At 32.1% G+C, this 15977-nt stretch overlaps 1 protein-coding gene across 1 annotated transcript; it reads right to left on the reverse strand.

Moving 5' to 3' along the window:
* Window positions 1-1810: 1810 nt before the first annotated feature.
* On the reverse strand, window positions 1811-15827 carry LOC132716158 (dihydrolipoyllysine-residue succinyltransferase component of 2-oxoglutarate dehydrogenase complex, mitochondrial-like). The gene is made up of 14 exons (XM_060699358.1): window positions 15668-15827; window positions 15319-15480; window positions 12510-12540; window positions 11799-11844; window positions 10480-10550; window positions 8510-8584; window positions 8217-8272; window positions 7772-7880; window positions 7228-7484; window positions 6509-6606; window positions 5557-5755; window positions 4760-4843; window positions 3848-4015; window positions 1811-3445 (listed from the first exon to the last, which is right to left on the reverse strand). The coding sequence occupies exons 2-14, from the start codon at window positions 15406-15408 to the stop codon at window positions 3311-3313; spliced, it is 1419 nt and encodes a 472-aa protein (XP_060555341.1). The 5' UTR covers window positions 15409-15480; window positions 15668-15827; the 3' UTR covers window positions 1811-3310.
* Window positions 15828-15977: the final 150 nt, after the last annotated feature.

The raw sequence follows: 15977 nt of genomic DNA on the forward strand, positions 1-15977 counted from the left end.
AGATATTTTGATCCTCGACGCTTGAGCTCGGAACATGGGTCTTGCTAAAATGCCAAAAGTTATTGACCAATACAAACTAGAACTATCACTAAATGTGATTAATACCCCCACAAGACTGCTTTGGAAATGAGGATGTTACTAGTAACAGAATACCTTGTAAAAGAATTGAAATAGAGTTATGGTTGTCGGCAATTGAAGATAGTTGTGGTTCTTGTATGTTGCATTTCCTTTCAATGTGGTTGGCCATTGATGAAGTTTTATTGAATTACTCTGTAATAAGTCCAGATAGACAAGGAAAAAGAACAAAGGGCAAAAACTCTATAAATACTGAAGATGGAGTTATAGTTCTTGTGCACTGCACTTCCTCTTATTGTGCTTGACCATTGTATGAAGTTGTTTTGAATTCCAACCAGTACCTTTTAAGTTATGCTCCGGACAAGGAAAAGTATCAAAGGGCAGTAACTCTGTATTTTGTCAAAATGGAGTTATGGCTCTTGTGCACTGCACTTCCTTTTAATGTCCTTGACAACTGTATGAAGTTGTATTGAATTCAAAACAGTAGTTTTCAAGTTATGCTCTGGACAAGGAAAAGTAACAAAGGGCAATAACTCTGTAATTAGTCAAGATGGAGTTATGGTTCTTGTGCATTGCACTTCCTCTCAATGTGCTTGACCATTGTATGAAGTTATATTGAATTCCAACCATTAGTCTTCAAGTTATGCTCTGGACAAAAAAAGCAATGGAAAAGTAACAAAGGGCAATAACTCTGTAATAAGTCAAGATGGAGTTATGGTTCTTGTGCACTGCACTTCCCCTTATTGTGCTTAACCATTGTATGAAGTTGTTTTGAATTCCAACCAGTAGTTTTCATGTCATGCTCTGGACAAGGAAAAGTAACAAAGGGCAGTAACTCTTTAATAAGTCCAGATGGAGTTATGGTTCTTGAGCACTGCACTTCCTCTCAATGTATGAAGTAATAATGAATTCCAACAATTAGTCTTCAAGTTATGGTCCGGACAAAAGAATGCAATGGAAAAGTAACAAAGTGCAATAACTCTGTAATTACATTAGATAGAGTTATGGTTCTTGTGCACTGCACTTCCCCTTATTGTGTTTGACAATTGTATGAAGTTGTTTTTAATTCCAACCAGTAGTTTTCAAGTTATGCCCCGGACAAGGAAAAGTAACAAAGGGCAATAACTCTGTAATTAGTCAAGATAGAGTTATGGTTCTTGTGCACTGCACTTCCTCTCAATGTGCTTGACCATTGTATGAAGTTTTAATGAATTCCAACCATTAGTCTTCAAGTTATGGTCCGGACAAAAGAAAGCAATGGAAAAGTAACAAAGGGCAATAACTCTGTAATTACTTTAGATAGAGTTATGGTTCTTGTGCACTGCACTTCCTCTCAATGTGCTTGACCATTGTATGTAGTTATATTGAATTCCAACCATTAGTCTTCAAGTTATGATCTGGACAAGGAAAATGCAACAGACGTCTGGACCGACCGACCACCGGGTGACTCCTATATACCCCCAAAAACTTCGTTTTTGGGGGTATAAATATAAACCCAAAGCTTGACTGATTTGCTTTGCAATGGACCAGAGTCCCACAATGTCTATATTTGGTAAGTATCAAGTATGATAGTTTTGTGTGGCAAGTTTTAACATAAAGTTTCAGAACTCTGTCAAGCCTTGAAAGGATGAAAAGGTAGTCAAAAACAATTTTTGATTTTATGTTCCAAGTTCCAAATTAATAGCTGATAATAGTTTCAAAGATGTGTTTTAATTAAAGAAAGAGACAAGACAAATTCATTTCTTATTTTCTTTATCAATAAAAACCTAACAATTTTATAGTATGTCATCTTACATAGAAATTAAACAGAATGATAAATGTTTATCCAGATACGACTATTGTAAGGACAATTTCAAACTGTCACACTATCAAAATAAAACAAAACTTTTACCTGAATTATACATACACAGTAGATTATTCATACACTGCTTAGAATATTCAAACCTTTACCAATCACTGTTTTTTTTATTCTCATATCAGAAGTCAAAGACAAAAAATTTATTATAGGGTCCCCAAAAATCAGCTTTCAACACAAGGGTAAATAAAACAAGACCAGCACAATTAATGTGCATACAAAATGCTATACTCAGAAACAAAAATTTCATAGCATGAATAAAAATCATAGAAATTATTGAACCTTCCTGTCACTATGTGAAAGTTATATTGCCTGATAAAAGATAAATTTAACTTTCACCTTTACATATCACTGGAGCTATGAGTAAAGATATTCCACTAGATGACAGGATGGTATTTCAGCACTATTCCTGCCTAGTAAAACAAGAATACAGACAGGAAAAAAAATTAAACAAATATTATAAAATGGTAGGAGTAGACCGAACTAAATATTGTCTTACTGTTAACAGATTCAAATAAGTAACAGACCTTTATTTCCCTGTAACCTGCTCCTAGCCAAGGCATTTAAAGGTGTGTTTTTTTCTATCTCCAAGTGAAGTAGCAATTGGGTTTACACATTCAAAAATAGTTGCCAGTATTTTATGCTATTCTGCATCATTTAAAAAATACATTGAGAAAATCAAATAGGTATTTAATGTTGTTTATCAAATTATAACACAGTTCTCTCATTAATTTATAGGTATAATTTCCATTACTCCAAACTCCTCTTAAGACACTATGCAATTCATTTTTATATAATTCCACAAATGTACATCAACACAGTTGGTGTTTTAAAAAAATGCTATAAATATACCCAGGCTAAAGCTACAATATCAGAAAGCTTGAATTTACATTAGGCTGATTAAAGAGTAGAGTTTATCAATAGAAAAATCCACTTTATTTCAGATAGTTACCCTTACATTTCAACAGTGGAACATAGCTTGAGCCGTCATCACATTATATTTATGATACTTGGTGAATATGTTTTATATAAGTTACCTAGATATAACTTATAAGGAGAAGGTAATCTGACACTGTCCTGAAGTGAAACACTAAGATCAAATTTATAACCTAGTCAAATCTTATACATACACATAAACCTAGACTCATTATGCTCTCAGCTTAAATAAATAACTTGGTACATATCCCTGATGATCTGTATTAAACCAGAATTATATGCACCAATTGTATGTTACACCAATTTCAAACAAATGTTCAATATTTTGAGATAGGAAAAATGAGATGAAAACCATTCATTGATTACACAGATCAATTGTTGATAGGTCTCTTCCTTAACAAACAATAAGATATATATATTAAGAGCTTCTAAATGAGACTATTATTACAACTGTAGTAGCATGGTGGTGGGATCTTCTACAGATGACTTGATTTTCTTAAGGAAGGTAACGGCCTCTCGCCCATCAATCAGTCTATGGTCATATGTCAAGGCAACGTACATCATCGGACGTATTTCAACCTGTAAAGACAGCAAGCAATATCTACAATGCATCTTTTATTCTTAAATAACATTTTCTACTGCGGCTAGGAATGCATTTGCACAAAAATAATGTTTCTGTTTTACTCTTTATCTATACTTATTTCAAATGATATAAGATTCAACAATGATTCTATGTAATTTACAATACTGGACATATTTCTTACTTCTTTTTCTTTTCTACAATTTGCCATAAATAGTTCATTTCCATTTCAAGATTTTTAGAAACAAAACATATACTATGTCATTTCAAATTAAGTTAAGAACTAACCTAAGGTTTAATAGCAAATTTTAACTGTTTTTAGTCTTACAGTTCCGTACATTTTGATAATACACAGAAACCTGATTGTTTCAAGTTCAACAATCAATCTAGCAGCCCCTTACCTTGCCTTTAATAGCAACTGGTCTATCAAAGATTCCATGCATGCCTAGAATAGCTGACTGAGGAGGGTTAATAATTGGAGTTCCAAACATAGAGCCAAATACTCCTCCATTTGATATTGTAAACGTACCACCATCCATATCTTCTATTGCAAGATTTCCTGATCGTGCCTTAAACATGATATAAGAAGTGAGTAAGTTAAGAATCTCAAAAGTTAAGCATGTTAAGGTCAAAAACAATATTTATCAGTTTAATTATTATATAATACTATTACTTATCCATTTATTTATATAGAAATTAGCGCAATATTACAGTTAACTAGTTACTGCACTAACCTGACATTATGAGGTCTACTTAATGATGTACATGAAAGGTTTAAAGTTGCATATTATTTAAAAACAGCCACATTTATATCTGAATTTATCTAGATCTACATCATTTTTTTTTTCTTCTCAGTTTTAAAGTGACATTGTGCTCATTTTTTCAATGTAAAGTTGAGTTGAATTAGTAGTATATTTCAAAAGATTGACCATTATAATGGTGATCGGCCAATAATTAATAATGAAAAATGTTTAGGCTAAAATGCAAAAAAACTACTTAAATCATAAAAAGACTGCCCCACTCTTTTTTAAATTGAACAGTAGCAACACATTCTAACGATATGTATAAAAATCTTCATGGGTCACGCAAATTACTGTTGTTTTTTTTGTCAAATATAGATTTGAACAAATTTATGGGAAAATGTAATCTTATTTTGACTTTTACCTGTAAACCCAACATTAACACTTTGATGGACATAATGTCACTTTAAGTCACTATTATGAATTTCCAACTTGATTAGTAGAATGGCCTAGATTTTTGGTTTCAATTCATTATGTACCTCAGAGGTGAAAAATATCACTATGGTTGTTTACCTTTTCACCTAAAGCGTTCATAGCCTTTTCTATTTCAGCATAATTCATTCCTTCAACATTACGTATCACAGGCACTACTAATCCCTGAAATTATTTACCACTTATACAAATAAAAAGGCAATTTAACATTGAATATATTGACATAGTGAAAAATATTACATTGTGCATATCATTAAAAAATGACAGCTTTTTTTATTACCAATACAAATTTAGTATTTACAAGTTTAACAGTTGCCTCACTTCAAAATTTTTAAGTGTTAGGCAAAATAATATTTTATGCATTGAATTTCCTGCCCAGTTTATCAGTTAGGTGAAAGAAGTCTTTTTACATAAAGTATGAGTAGATTGAATAAACTTTTTGCCATAAAAAATAATGTTTTCCAGCCAATATCAGACATGTTATTCCAATCCAAAGGTTTACAAAACTTGACCTACTCAAAGAATGAATTTCTCTTTAAAATAAAGTAAAATTTTTCAACATTCTCTTTTAAATAAGAGATTTATATTTGTAAAACACTTACTTTTTTTTAAAAAATGTTAAGCAATAAATTGATAATACTTCCCACTTACCTGATTTGAAGAATACTTACATGTCATTCTGCCTATCCAACAATACTTGGACAAATATTAATTAATCCAATAAACTTTCTTTACAAACATTAATTACATTTTATAACTTTACAAAAAAAACACCACAAGAACAGAATGAACTTTCAACACTTCCAATGAACAAATGAATTTTTTCAAATGAGGCATCATTGGTCGCCACAAGGTGACAGCTCTGTGCATTAACTTACTTTTGGAGTAGAAACAGCTACACTAATGTCTATATAGTCTCTGTATACTATTTCTGTATTGTCAATAACAGCATTAACTTGTGGCAGATCTTGAAGAGCGTAGGCAGATGCTTTGATAAATGCCGACATAAAACCAAGTTTTAAACCATGTGTCTTTAGGAAGACATCTTTATATTTAGTTCTCATTTCCATTATGTGACTGAAAAGGAAACAAGTGTGATAATGTGCATTACAAGTCAAAAGTAAATTGTTAATCTATTTCTCAAAACATTACTATGTTCATATTAAAAGCAAACATAGACCTCAAACCCATGAAAAACTGATTACTTTTACTTGAAAATGAATAAATTGAACAAGTATTTTTCTTTTTGTTTTGGTTTTAATTCCTACTGGTTGGGTTTTAAGTCATACTGAGGCTAAGTATAGTTCATATGGCAACTTTCCAGGACGAGGTGGTGGAGACAGATCACACATATCCCTATGTGCATCATTTCAGGTACAAGCAGGCACCTGAGTGGAACCACTAACTTGCCATAAACTAGCTGAATAGCTTCCACACATGAAAGAATCACAAGTCCCAGGTAGGATTTGAATGGGCAAGTGGTAAAAGTCATCAACCTTAACGACTTGGGCACAGAGACCCCACCCCATGAATATGATCTAGAGTTGAGACTTTTAATACATAGTATTCTAATAAACTTTTAAATCTATTGGTGACTCATATAACTTAAAAATGTTTTCACTAAGAATTTCAGTTTGTGAAATTTTGAAAAAGAAAACTTTCATAACAAAATATTAATCAACTTTACCATACTAATCAAAAAAGAGAATTCAAGATCTAAAGAAAAGGAAAAACAAAATGACTCTTTTCTCTGCAACTTAAAATATTCTTGTATCAATATATTAATAATTGAACTGGTCACCATTAATTGACATAAATTTCAGACTGTACCTCATGTCTACTTCATTAAAAGTGGTTAACATTGCACAGGTGTTCTGTGCATCTTTAAGTCTTTGAGCTATTCTCAGCCTCATTCTATTCATCTTCACCTGAAATATAATAAATTAGTTTTTGTTACAACCGTTATCACACAGCACTTTTATAAAAATATATTTTAAAGTGGGCTCAAATGTATCTGTATATTTGAACCTGTGAAATAAAGTAACAATATCAAACCAATTCAAATACAGTCTTCTTACATACATCATCTAATTACATTTAACAGGATGAGATAACAATGGTCTATCGGTAAATTCAAAAACAATTCATGACCTGTTACTTATCAGGGTTAGAATTTCAGAATTTTTTCCAGTCACATATTATTGCAGGTGACTTTCTGATGAACTCAGAAAATAAAATATTAAGACATAATATTTATTTTATTTTAAACAAATGAAGAGCACCAATATTATATGCAAATTGGCAAATTACACGCACAATTTTCATTTCAATGCAACAGTAATGCCACATGAATATGTGGTAATCGGCAAATTTAGTATAGAAGCATTCAACAAGCTGATGCCATGCAAGCTCTTTAAAGTTTAAGTCGAAATTTTAACCCTGTTTGCCTTTTAAATTCAAAGAATTAAAACTTCTAGGTTCCATTCCAAGGGTATCTTTTTTTGATTATTTTTCCCTTTAAAGTGAATATTTCAAGTTAAATATCTTACCCTACTTTCTCCTCTACCGCCACTTGTAGAGATTTCACCAGCAGACATCTGAGGTGCTGCTGGTACTGGTTTTACTGCTGAAGCTGGTGTGGATGATATTGGCCCTGTGGGGAGAGGTTGTGGGGGTGGAGGGCTGGTTGGAATGGGTCCTGAGGCTGCAGCATCTGATGGAGGAGGAGGTGGTGAGGCAGGGGCTGAGGCCTGTGGTGCTGGGGCAGCTTTTGGCTCAGATGGTTTGGCTCCAGCTGCAGCAGCAGCTACAAACACAAACAAGAGCTACTGTCAGACTAGACATAACATTATACTCTACAGTTATAATTGCTTAAACAAATTGATACATTCTAATAATTTGCAGTTTACAAAGATTTCTATGGATATCCCATGTTAGTTATTTATAAACATCATTAACAGCCAATTAAATATTGTATTAATAAATTAAAAGCTTTACAATAAATTACATTAGCTCTTTTATATACATTGTATAAATACATTATGAAATACATTACTAACTTGTTTTTACTAACTTGTTTGTTGTTATACCTACCTCCGGCTTTAATTGTACAGAGCTGCATACCAGCTTCTACTGTGTCTCCATCATTAACTAGAAATGATTCTATAACACCAGCAACAGGGCTTGGGATCTGAATTGATGTCTGGGAAAAACAAATTCATTTAATATTATATAATAGCATACCACAGTAAATAACATAACCGTTGTCTTATACTTTTTATATACAGATAAGGAACAAATATGTGCACATTTAACTTATGATAAAACTTTACACATTAACAAGTTAGATTTTTTGTCATATCCTAAACCAACTTTTTATCAGAAGCAAATGATAAATTACTATCCATATTTTGTTCAAGCACCAGCAAAATAAAAGCCAATCAAGTAAAACAAATGTTTCAATGCCTCTTAAAAATAATGGTGAATGCATTACTGGTTTACTGGGATATTTAGAGTAAATAATTTTTACATGGCTTACTTTGTCAGTTTCTACCTCTGCTATAACCTCATCCAATTGTACCGAATCACCAACAGCTATAACAACAATTCAAGAACAATTATCCCATGTTTTTAAAAATGTTATGTTTAAATTAGTATGTAATGCTTAGATGGCTAATTACATCGTCTAGCCCTAATTACATTGTCTAGCCGCACTAGAAAAAACAGAAGTTGCTGATGTACATACTGTATACAGTTTCATTGAATAAGGCTGCAAATTTTTTGTTTAATTCTTGCCATAAAAAAATACCATATGCTCTAGTGAGAACTTACCTTTTTCCCATCTTATATCACCTTCTGTGATAGATTCTGCAAAAGGTGGACAGTTTACTGTTTTCACTTCATTGCCTGAAGTTAGGAGAGAATATAGGTTAAACAAGTTTTCGAAATTATTTCATTTCAACAAGTAAATAGATCTATTACACTATTAGTATATTGTACAATGTAGATTCAATAATATATGTACAATGCAGATTCAATAATATATGTACAATGCAGATTCAATAATATATGTACAATGCAGATTCAATAATATATGTACAATGCAGATTCAACAAGCAAATTCGTTGAATTTATATCCCCCGCCGAGTACTGGTTATTATTAACACAACAACTGAAGACATAAGGCTTTATTTATATATTAATCACGGCATAAACAGTAATATTCTTTGAACTTGATAAATATTCAGGGCAATTACAGAGCCATAACTTTGCGTTAAATAGTAAAATCTGGAAATGCCAATGAGAGGTATGCATACTACATAACTAATCGAGGGCCATAAATCTGAGTTATAAGTATCTGACTGGAACAAGGCGACTATATGCACATCTCTTAGTATCCCATAAAGTTTCATTGAATTCCAGCCAGTAGTAGCAGAGAAGTAGCGAGGAAACAAATATTTTTCTATATGGATACTGCATAACTAATCAAGGGCCATAACTCTGAGTTAAAGTGTCTGACCGGAACAAGCCAACGATATGCGCATCTCCTCTTGGTATTGAAGGTTCCCATAAAGTTTCGTTGAATTCCAGCCAGTAGATGCAGAGAAGTAGTGCGGAAACGATTTTTACTCTATATGCATACTACATAACTAATCAAGGGCCATAACTCTGAGTTAAAGGGTCTGACCGGAACAAGCCGACGATATGCTCATCTCCTCTTGATATTGATGATTCCCATAAAGTTTCGTTGAATTCCAGCCAGTAGTTGCAGAGAACTACTCCGGAAACGATTTTTACTCCATATGCATATTGCATAACTAATCAAGGGCCATAACTCTGAGTTAAAGTGTCTGACCCGAACAAGCCGACGATATGCGCATCTCCTCTTGGTATTGAAGGTTCCCATAAAGTTTCTTTGAATTCCAGTCAGTAGTTGCAGAGAAGTAGCGCGGAAACGATTTTTACTCCATATGCATACTGCATAACTAATCAAGGGCCATAACTCTGAGTTAAAGTGTCTGACCCGAACAAGCCGACGATATGCGCATCTCCTCTTGGTATTGATGATTCCCATAAAGTTTCGTTGAATTCCAGCCAGTAGTTGTAGAGAAGTAGTGCGGAAACGATTTTTACTCTATATGCATACTATAAAACTAATCAAGGGCCATAACTCTGAGTTAATGTGTCTGACCGGAACAAGCCGACGATATGCGTATCTCCTCTTGATATTGATGATTCCCATAAAGTTTCGTTGAATTCCAGCCAGTAGTTGCAGAGAACTACTCCGGAAACGATTTTTACTCTATATGCATACTACATAACTAATCAAGGGCCATAACTCTGAGTTAAAGGGTCAGACCGGAATAAGCCGACGATATGCGCATCTCCTCTTGATATTGATGATTCCCATAAAGTTTCGTTGAATTCCAGCCATTAGTTGCAGAGAACTACTCCGGAAACGAAATTCGGACGGACGGATGGACCAACTTTTGATATTTAAGAGGTAAATCAGCTCATAAACTACACCTGGACCAAAGTCCATAAGCAAAATCAGCTCATAAAATAAAAAAAATAGCTCTTAATTTGCATTTTATGAGCTTCTGTTCTTTATTTAACTACGGAATGAAGCTCATAAATATTAAATGTTTGCTCGGACGGACAACGCCAAAACTATATCCCCCTCCCGATTCCATCGGCGGGGGATAATAATATATGTACAATGCAGAGTTACTAGAATATTGTACAATGCAGATTGAATAGTATGTATGAGAAAAAGCTTGTCAGCTTGAAAAGTATCTTACAAAGTGAAGTCGCTGTGTGAAATGTCCGCACATTTTGATGGAAGTCACAGTACCACTGTTTACTGTAGTCACTGTAAATAAATCAGATTTACATAAATTTAATGTTGCTAAAATGAATTCCAGACAATAAACTTATAGAGGATATTGAATGAGTGTAAGTTCAATACTGAATTTATTGCACGAGTTGAATAAATTATATTATGCGAGCCTCTGGCGAGCATAATATTATTTTATTCAACGAGTGCAATAAAATAAGTAATGAACTTACACGAATTTAATATTCTATTTATCACATACCCAAAATTAAGACCGTTTAAAGTGGAAAAAGAGTCATTTTTCATTGACGCGCCTATAGTATAACGCTAACATTTAGCGCGTCTTTACAATATGTTTCTATAACGCTAATGACGTCACGTCAAAATATATGCACGGCCGTGCAATACCATTTTTACGGAGTCGCAAAATCGGCACGGGTGTGTGATAAATAAATATATGTTAAGATTACAATAATATATTAACAGATTTGATTTCTGAGAAAATCAGCAAACTTATGGCAAACATAATTTGCAGATACATTTTCTACAATCAAATAGAAGCCTAAGTCATACCTTAAAAGAAATTAAGAATGGGACATATCTAATTTATTATAATATAATATATATATAAACACTTTTCAGTGAGATAATTTATGAAACATTTTAGCATGAATAAAAACAAGAAATAATAATTTGCCCTTTTAACATTTTTCAAAGGAAGGAGAAGGGGAAATAACATTGGTACTTTTGCAATGGGGAAGAAAAAACTTTATTTAAATTGAGCTTTTAGGCGAAAACTGCATGATTTTAAAGACTTTTCCTAGGGAGAAACGGCCCTTAAAGGGCCACTTCTAGTACTATAGCAGGATAAAGCCCTCTGTATCAAATACAATGCAAAACTTATCACAGTCGTTTTCTACAAATAACTTGCTTGTCTTTTCAATATAAATAGTTAAATTCATTTAATTGAATGCTTTTTTTTCCAGTATTCATTATTATTCAAGTCAGGAAATCTGGATATTATCTGATATAAAATGTTTTATAAAATCTTTATAATAAAATATATTCTAAAATAAAAGGATACAAGAAATAAACAATTAAATTTATGAAACTGAACAAAGCTGATAGAAACTGAAATTGGCATATTTTGTGAAGATCTTTCTCATCAACAATCTGATTGGGCTACTAATGTGATTTTGACGTCAAAAACTTCAATATGTATGTAAACAGTCAGGTAATAAAACTGCAGACAGAAATATTTATGTGTACAAGACTCAATCTAACCTTTGCACTGTGGTAACTGGAACAAACTTTGTTGATAGACTGGAACCTGCCATGTAAAATGTAAGTAAATATATGCATCAATGTGGAAATTAATGGGGTATTTACTTATGTAATAAGCAGATAATTGTGCTTAACTGTAATAAATATTTTTAAACTCTCTTTTGCTTATTTATATATATCTATGTATCTTTTGATCATTACCATAACTTTTGTATTTCAACTAAATCATGGTAAATGAACTATAAATTTTCAAATCTTTGACTGTAAAATAATATGCCCAATTTTTTAAAACTGGTGATATTTCCTATTTAATGGTTAAAGAAAAACATGTACATTTTCTGTGGGAAAATTTCATTTGAGTAACCTCACTTTGCAACGAATAGTAGCTGAAAGATAATATTTGTAATAGCATCAATGAAGTTTTAAAGAAAGTAGTAATTTTGTGTATAATTTGCACATTAATAATACATTTTGCTGCAACATAATTTTGATTGTAACAAAAAAGTATACCATTGTTACCATTTTGAGAATTTCTTTTTATATGTTATTAATAAGTTAATTCAGGTCAAACTGATTTTAATTATTTAATTGGTTGCAACAGAGCAGTCTTCATTAGACTGATATTTTTTAATGTTATTCTTTATTAAAAAAAGTCTTAGAAATCATCATTCACTACAAAATGTAAATTTCTTGTGAAATAAAGGAACTTACATTGCTGCAGATGTCTCTGTGCTGGTCGAAACTAAAACAAAATATTTTTAAAAATCAGTATATATCAAAAAACAAATTTTTATGATTTATTAATAGTACTTCAAAAATAAAACAAATTCATTTATAAGAACAGAAAGCAGTCAGGATTGACATTACTTTATACATGTAAGCATTAATTAAAGTTGTAGAAATACCATAAAAAACTCATTTTAAACCTGTAATTATTTTACACAAATCACATGCTAATAACAACAATATTTCAGCTGCTGTTGCGAGGATTTCATTTACATATTTAAATTGGTACACAACACTTTGAAAATGATGTCAGATTACACTGTATGGTGTCTTACAGTAACAAGATTTTACTGGGAATAACTTTGGCCACTTGGCATGACACAGATGTCTCCTGTTTGCTAACTTGATGTAATGCAGTACTTAAATAATGTGTTATTTCTATTGTTCTAAAAATGATTTATTTTAGTCTTTTAATGCTCTGACACTCTACATCATCAGTACATGTAAGCAAACCCATTAATTACATTATATTATAGTCTTTTTCTTCTTTTGTTATATAAAATAAGTGCTCTGAACTTGCAGTTTAACGAACCCTCTTTCACCCACCTACCATTACCTATCTCTAACTTCCATTTAGTCAAACCCCCTGCTGGGAACCTAGACTTCACTAGTGGAGTAGTGCACTACTGTGCATCACTACTAAAAAGGATACAGACATTTAAAAGAAAGATAAAAGTTTAAAATAGAAAAAACAAGGCCAGTGTGTATTTAGGGTTTGATTAATCTAACTTACAGCCTTATTAAACTAGGGCCCAGATCTGGGGACATGGCATTCCAATGAAAAATGGTCCTGGGAAGAATATTTATAGTAATCAGTAGTTGTTTGAATTTGTTTGAAAGCAAGGAAATGGGAATTTGGAGTTGGTCTAGTTATTGGTTTGAGGTAGTCAGGAAGGGGAATGGCAACCTTATTTTGCAGGATGTAGAACAGTTTTGAAGCATTAATATAAGGCGCTGATTTATTCATCTTTACTTTCTAGACAAAGACTTCTCCACTCTAGAAAATCAAGCATGGCTGAGATACTGTATGTATAATTATAGTCCTTATTGACCCATTAGGTAGCATTCTGAATCAGTGCAGCATCTTGCTGCCCAATGGGTCAATAAGGACTATAATTATACATACAGTATCTTAGTTCTGGCTTCCAAAACTTTATAAGCTGCTTTTTAATATTTTGTTTTTCATCTGATGCGGCATTAAAGTTTTGGATTAGTCCTGTTTCGAAACCTAACCAGAATAACATAAGTTGATATAACCCTATTTTTCACTTGCAATACCCTGGTCCCAATCAATTATTGAGCATTTTGCGATGAAACAATTATTTTAATATTGTTCTATACCATTTAAAGTATCAAAATATTAATACCGTCATTAAAATTGCCTATTTAACTGTAAAACATCAATTTCGCCGACTACAGTCGGCCATGACATTTAGAAGCTATGCGAGACCTCATATGACGTCATTCTTGGGAACCGATTAGAGTAGAGTCGTGTACTATATTTAGAACATCTTTGTTGACATGATTTCAATATTTATAATTCAAGATAATGTTTTTATTTATTTTCTTTAATTTTTTAGTACTTAAATATGATTATATTAACACAAAAATTCACCTTTGTAAATCACCTTTGTTTCAATATCTTAAAAAAAGTAATTTATAAAAAAGTTGGAAGCACATGGATTAGTATAGGTCAATCTCGTAATCACGTGGTCAAACATTTTGGCAAATTATATGGCGGCCAAGTGCTGAATTTTATACCTGTCGCCTAAAAATACCATAATTTGATAAACAAATCAATTATGAATCAATTCACATTTTGCTTTTAAATGAAACTTCAATGACATTGTGTACCCAACTATTTGTTACAAAAATATGTAGAGAATGTTTACCAATATGGAGTCTGCTTTCTGTTTCAAATGAAATCTCGCGGGACTTCAAGTTTTTGGAATTCTAGCATCTATTTTTAGTAACAGACCATACACCTTTTTTAGTTAGTGTACAATTTTAAATAAGAACAAACAAATAATTCATGAATCATCACTCAAAACAATATAAATCCAACATGTTTTTGGAACAATGTCTGTTATTAAATAAATACACCGTTATTCATAATTGCAAAGCCATGTTTCTATTTAAAAATAGCATAAATTTTGCGTCACGGGTCAAAGTATCCAAACCTAAATTCTCACTAGTCACGTGATAATTAGGGCAGCAATGGCGGCGAATTTCAATCTAACTTTCTATGTTCAAAAATATAAACTGAAGTGTCCGAAATATATCTAACTACTTGTATTAAAATAGCTTTTGTCCAGATCACGCAAATTTATTGAATTACAGCATGACATAAATATGTCACGGTTCTGGTTTACTTTCGACACGGGATTGGCTTCAGCGAGCAGGTCTAGCAGTAGATCTACTATTAAACGTGTTAGCTGAAGCTACTAGAAGAGCATTTTGGCAAATGTTATTGTAATGGCAAGGTATGCTCAATATATTTTCTTACTGCACTTTAAAACCATAAATCTAACTCAATTTCGAGTATCTAAATTTTCAGACAAAACTTTCAGTTCAAAGATTGCGAAATTTCTGAAAAGATTTCTATTTTGACATTGAACACAACATGAAAACAGACGGGTGGGGTATTACTTCTGGTAAAACAGCAAAACAAATGGGACAGAAGTGCGATCTAACTTGAATCAATCAGAAATTATGCAAACATAAATAAATATACCTTTGTTTTCAAAAGAAACTTGTTGCATTTATCGAAACGGCAAAATAGTTGCGGGATACTCCGCGAACGTCCAGCCAACATGGCTGCCATGGGAAATGTCTAAATATAAACGACCTTGAAGTATAAGATATAATCTGTGCCAGTGTCGTCCGTTTAGGAGTTCTGGAAATATAACGTGCTACTCAGTAAAATCATGGATTTAATGTAATATAAATCCGTGAAAAAATGCATTTAAAAGTCACTATGTAAATAACTAAACCGAAATCTTAGTAATAATTGTAGTGCTCTCTTTTCAGATTTCCGTAATATTTTTGAAATTTATAATTTATTAAAAATTAAAAAAGCTTACATTTTTGAAACATTTGTATTAGATCTAAATATAGTTCTTAAGGTTTCCAGCCCAATATCGGCCCTTTAACATTTTTATATTTCATCCCATACAGTATATGTTGAAATAATTCACTTAAAACCATATCATTTGCCCTCTTGGTGTACTGTACAGTATGTATACATATCCTTCAAAAAATTGATAAACATATACCACAGGAACTTGAAATTCTATCAAATAACCAATATTAATTATAATATCCAAATATACCCTCTATATACTATTTTATATAGTGTTTTTTTATAGTATATAGGGGGTATATTTTGCATAT

The sequence above is a fragment of the Ruditapes philippinarum genome, unplaced genomic scaffold (assembly GCF_026571515.1).
Source record: "Ruditapes philippinarum isolate M1 unplaced genomic scaffold, ASM2657151v2 ctg128_1_1_1_1, whole genome shotgun sequence".
In the NCBI taxonomy this organism is placed as follows: domain Eukaryota; kingdom Metazoa; phylum Mollusca; class Bivalvia; order Venerida; family Veneridae; genus Ruditapes; species Ruditapes philippinarum.

Bases quoted from the DNA above. Each gene is read 5' to 3' on its own strand.
- LOC132716158 (XM_060699358.1), bottom strand. From the start codon at position 15,408: ATGGCAGCCATGTTGGCTGGACGTTCGCGGAGTATCCCGCAACTATTT. The intron at 12,541-15,318 runs GTATATTTATTT...ATTTTGTTTTAG, and splicing joins AGTTTCTTTTGAAAACAAAG to TTTCGACCAGCACAGAGACA. The intron at 6,607-7,227 runs GTAAGATATTTA...ATTATATTTCAG, and splicing joins GCGGTAGAGGAGAAAGTAGG to GTGAAGATGAATAGAATGAG.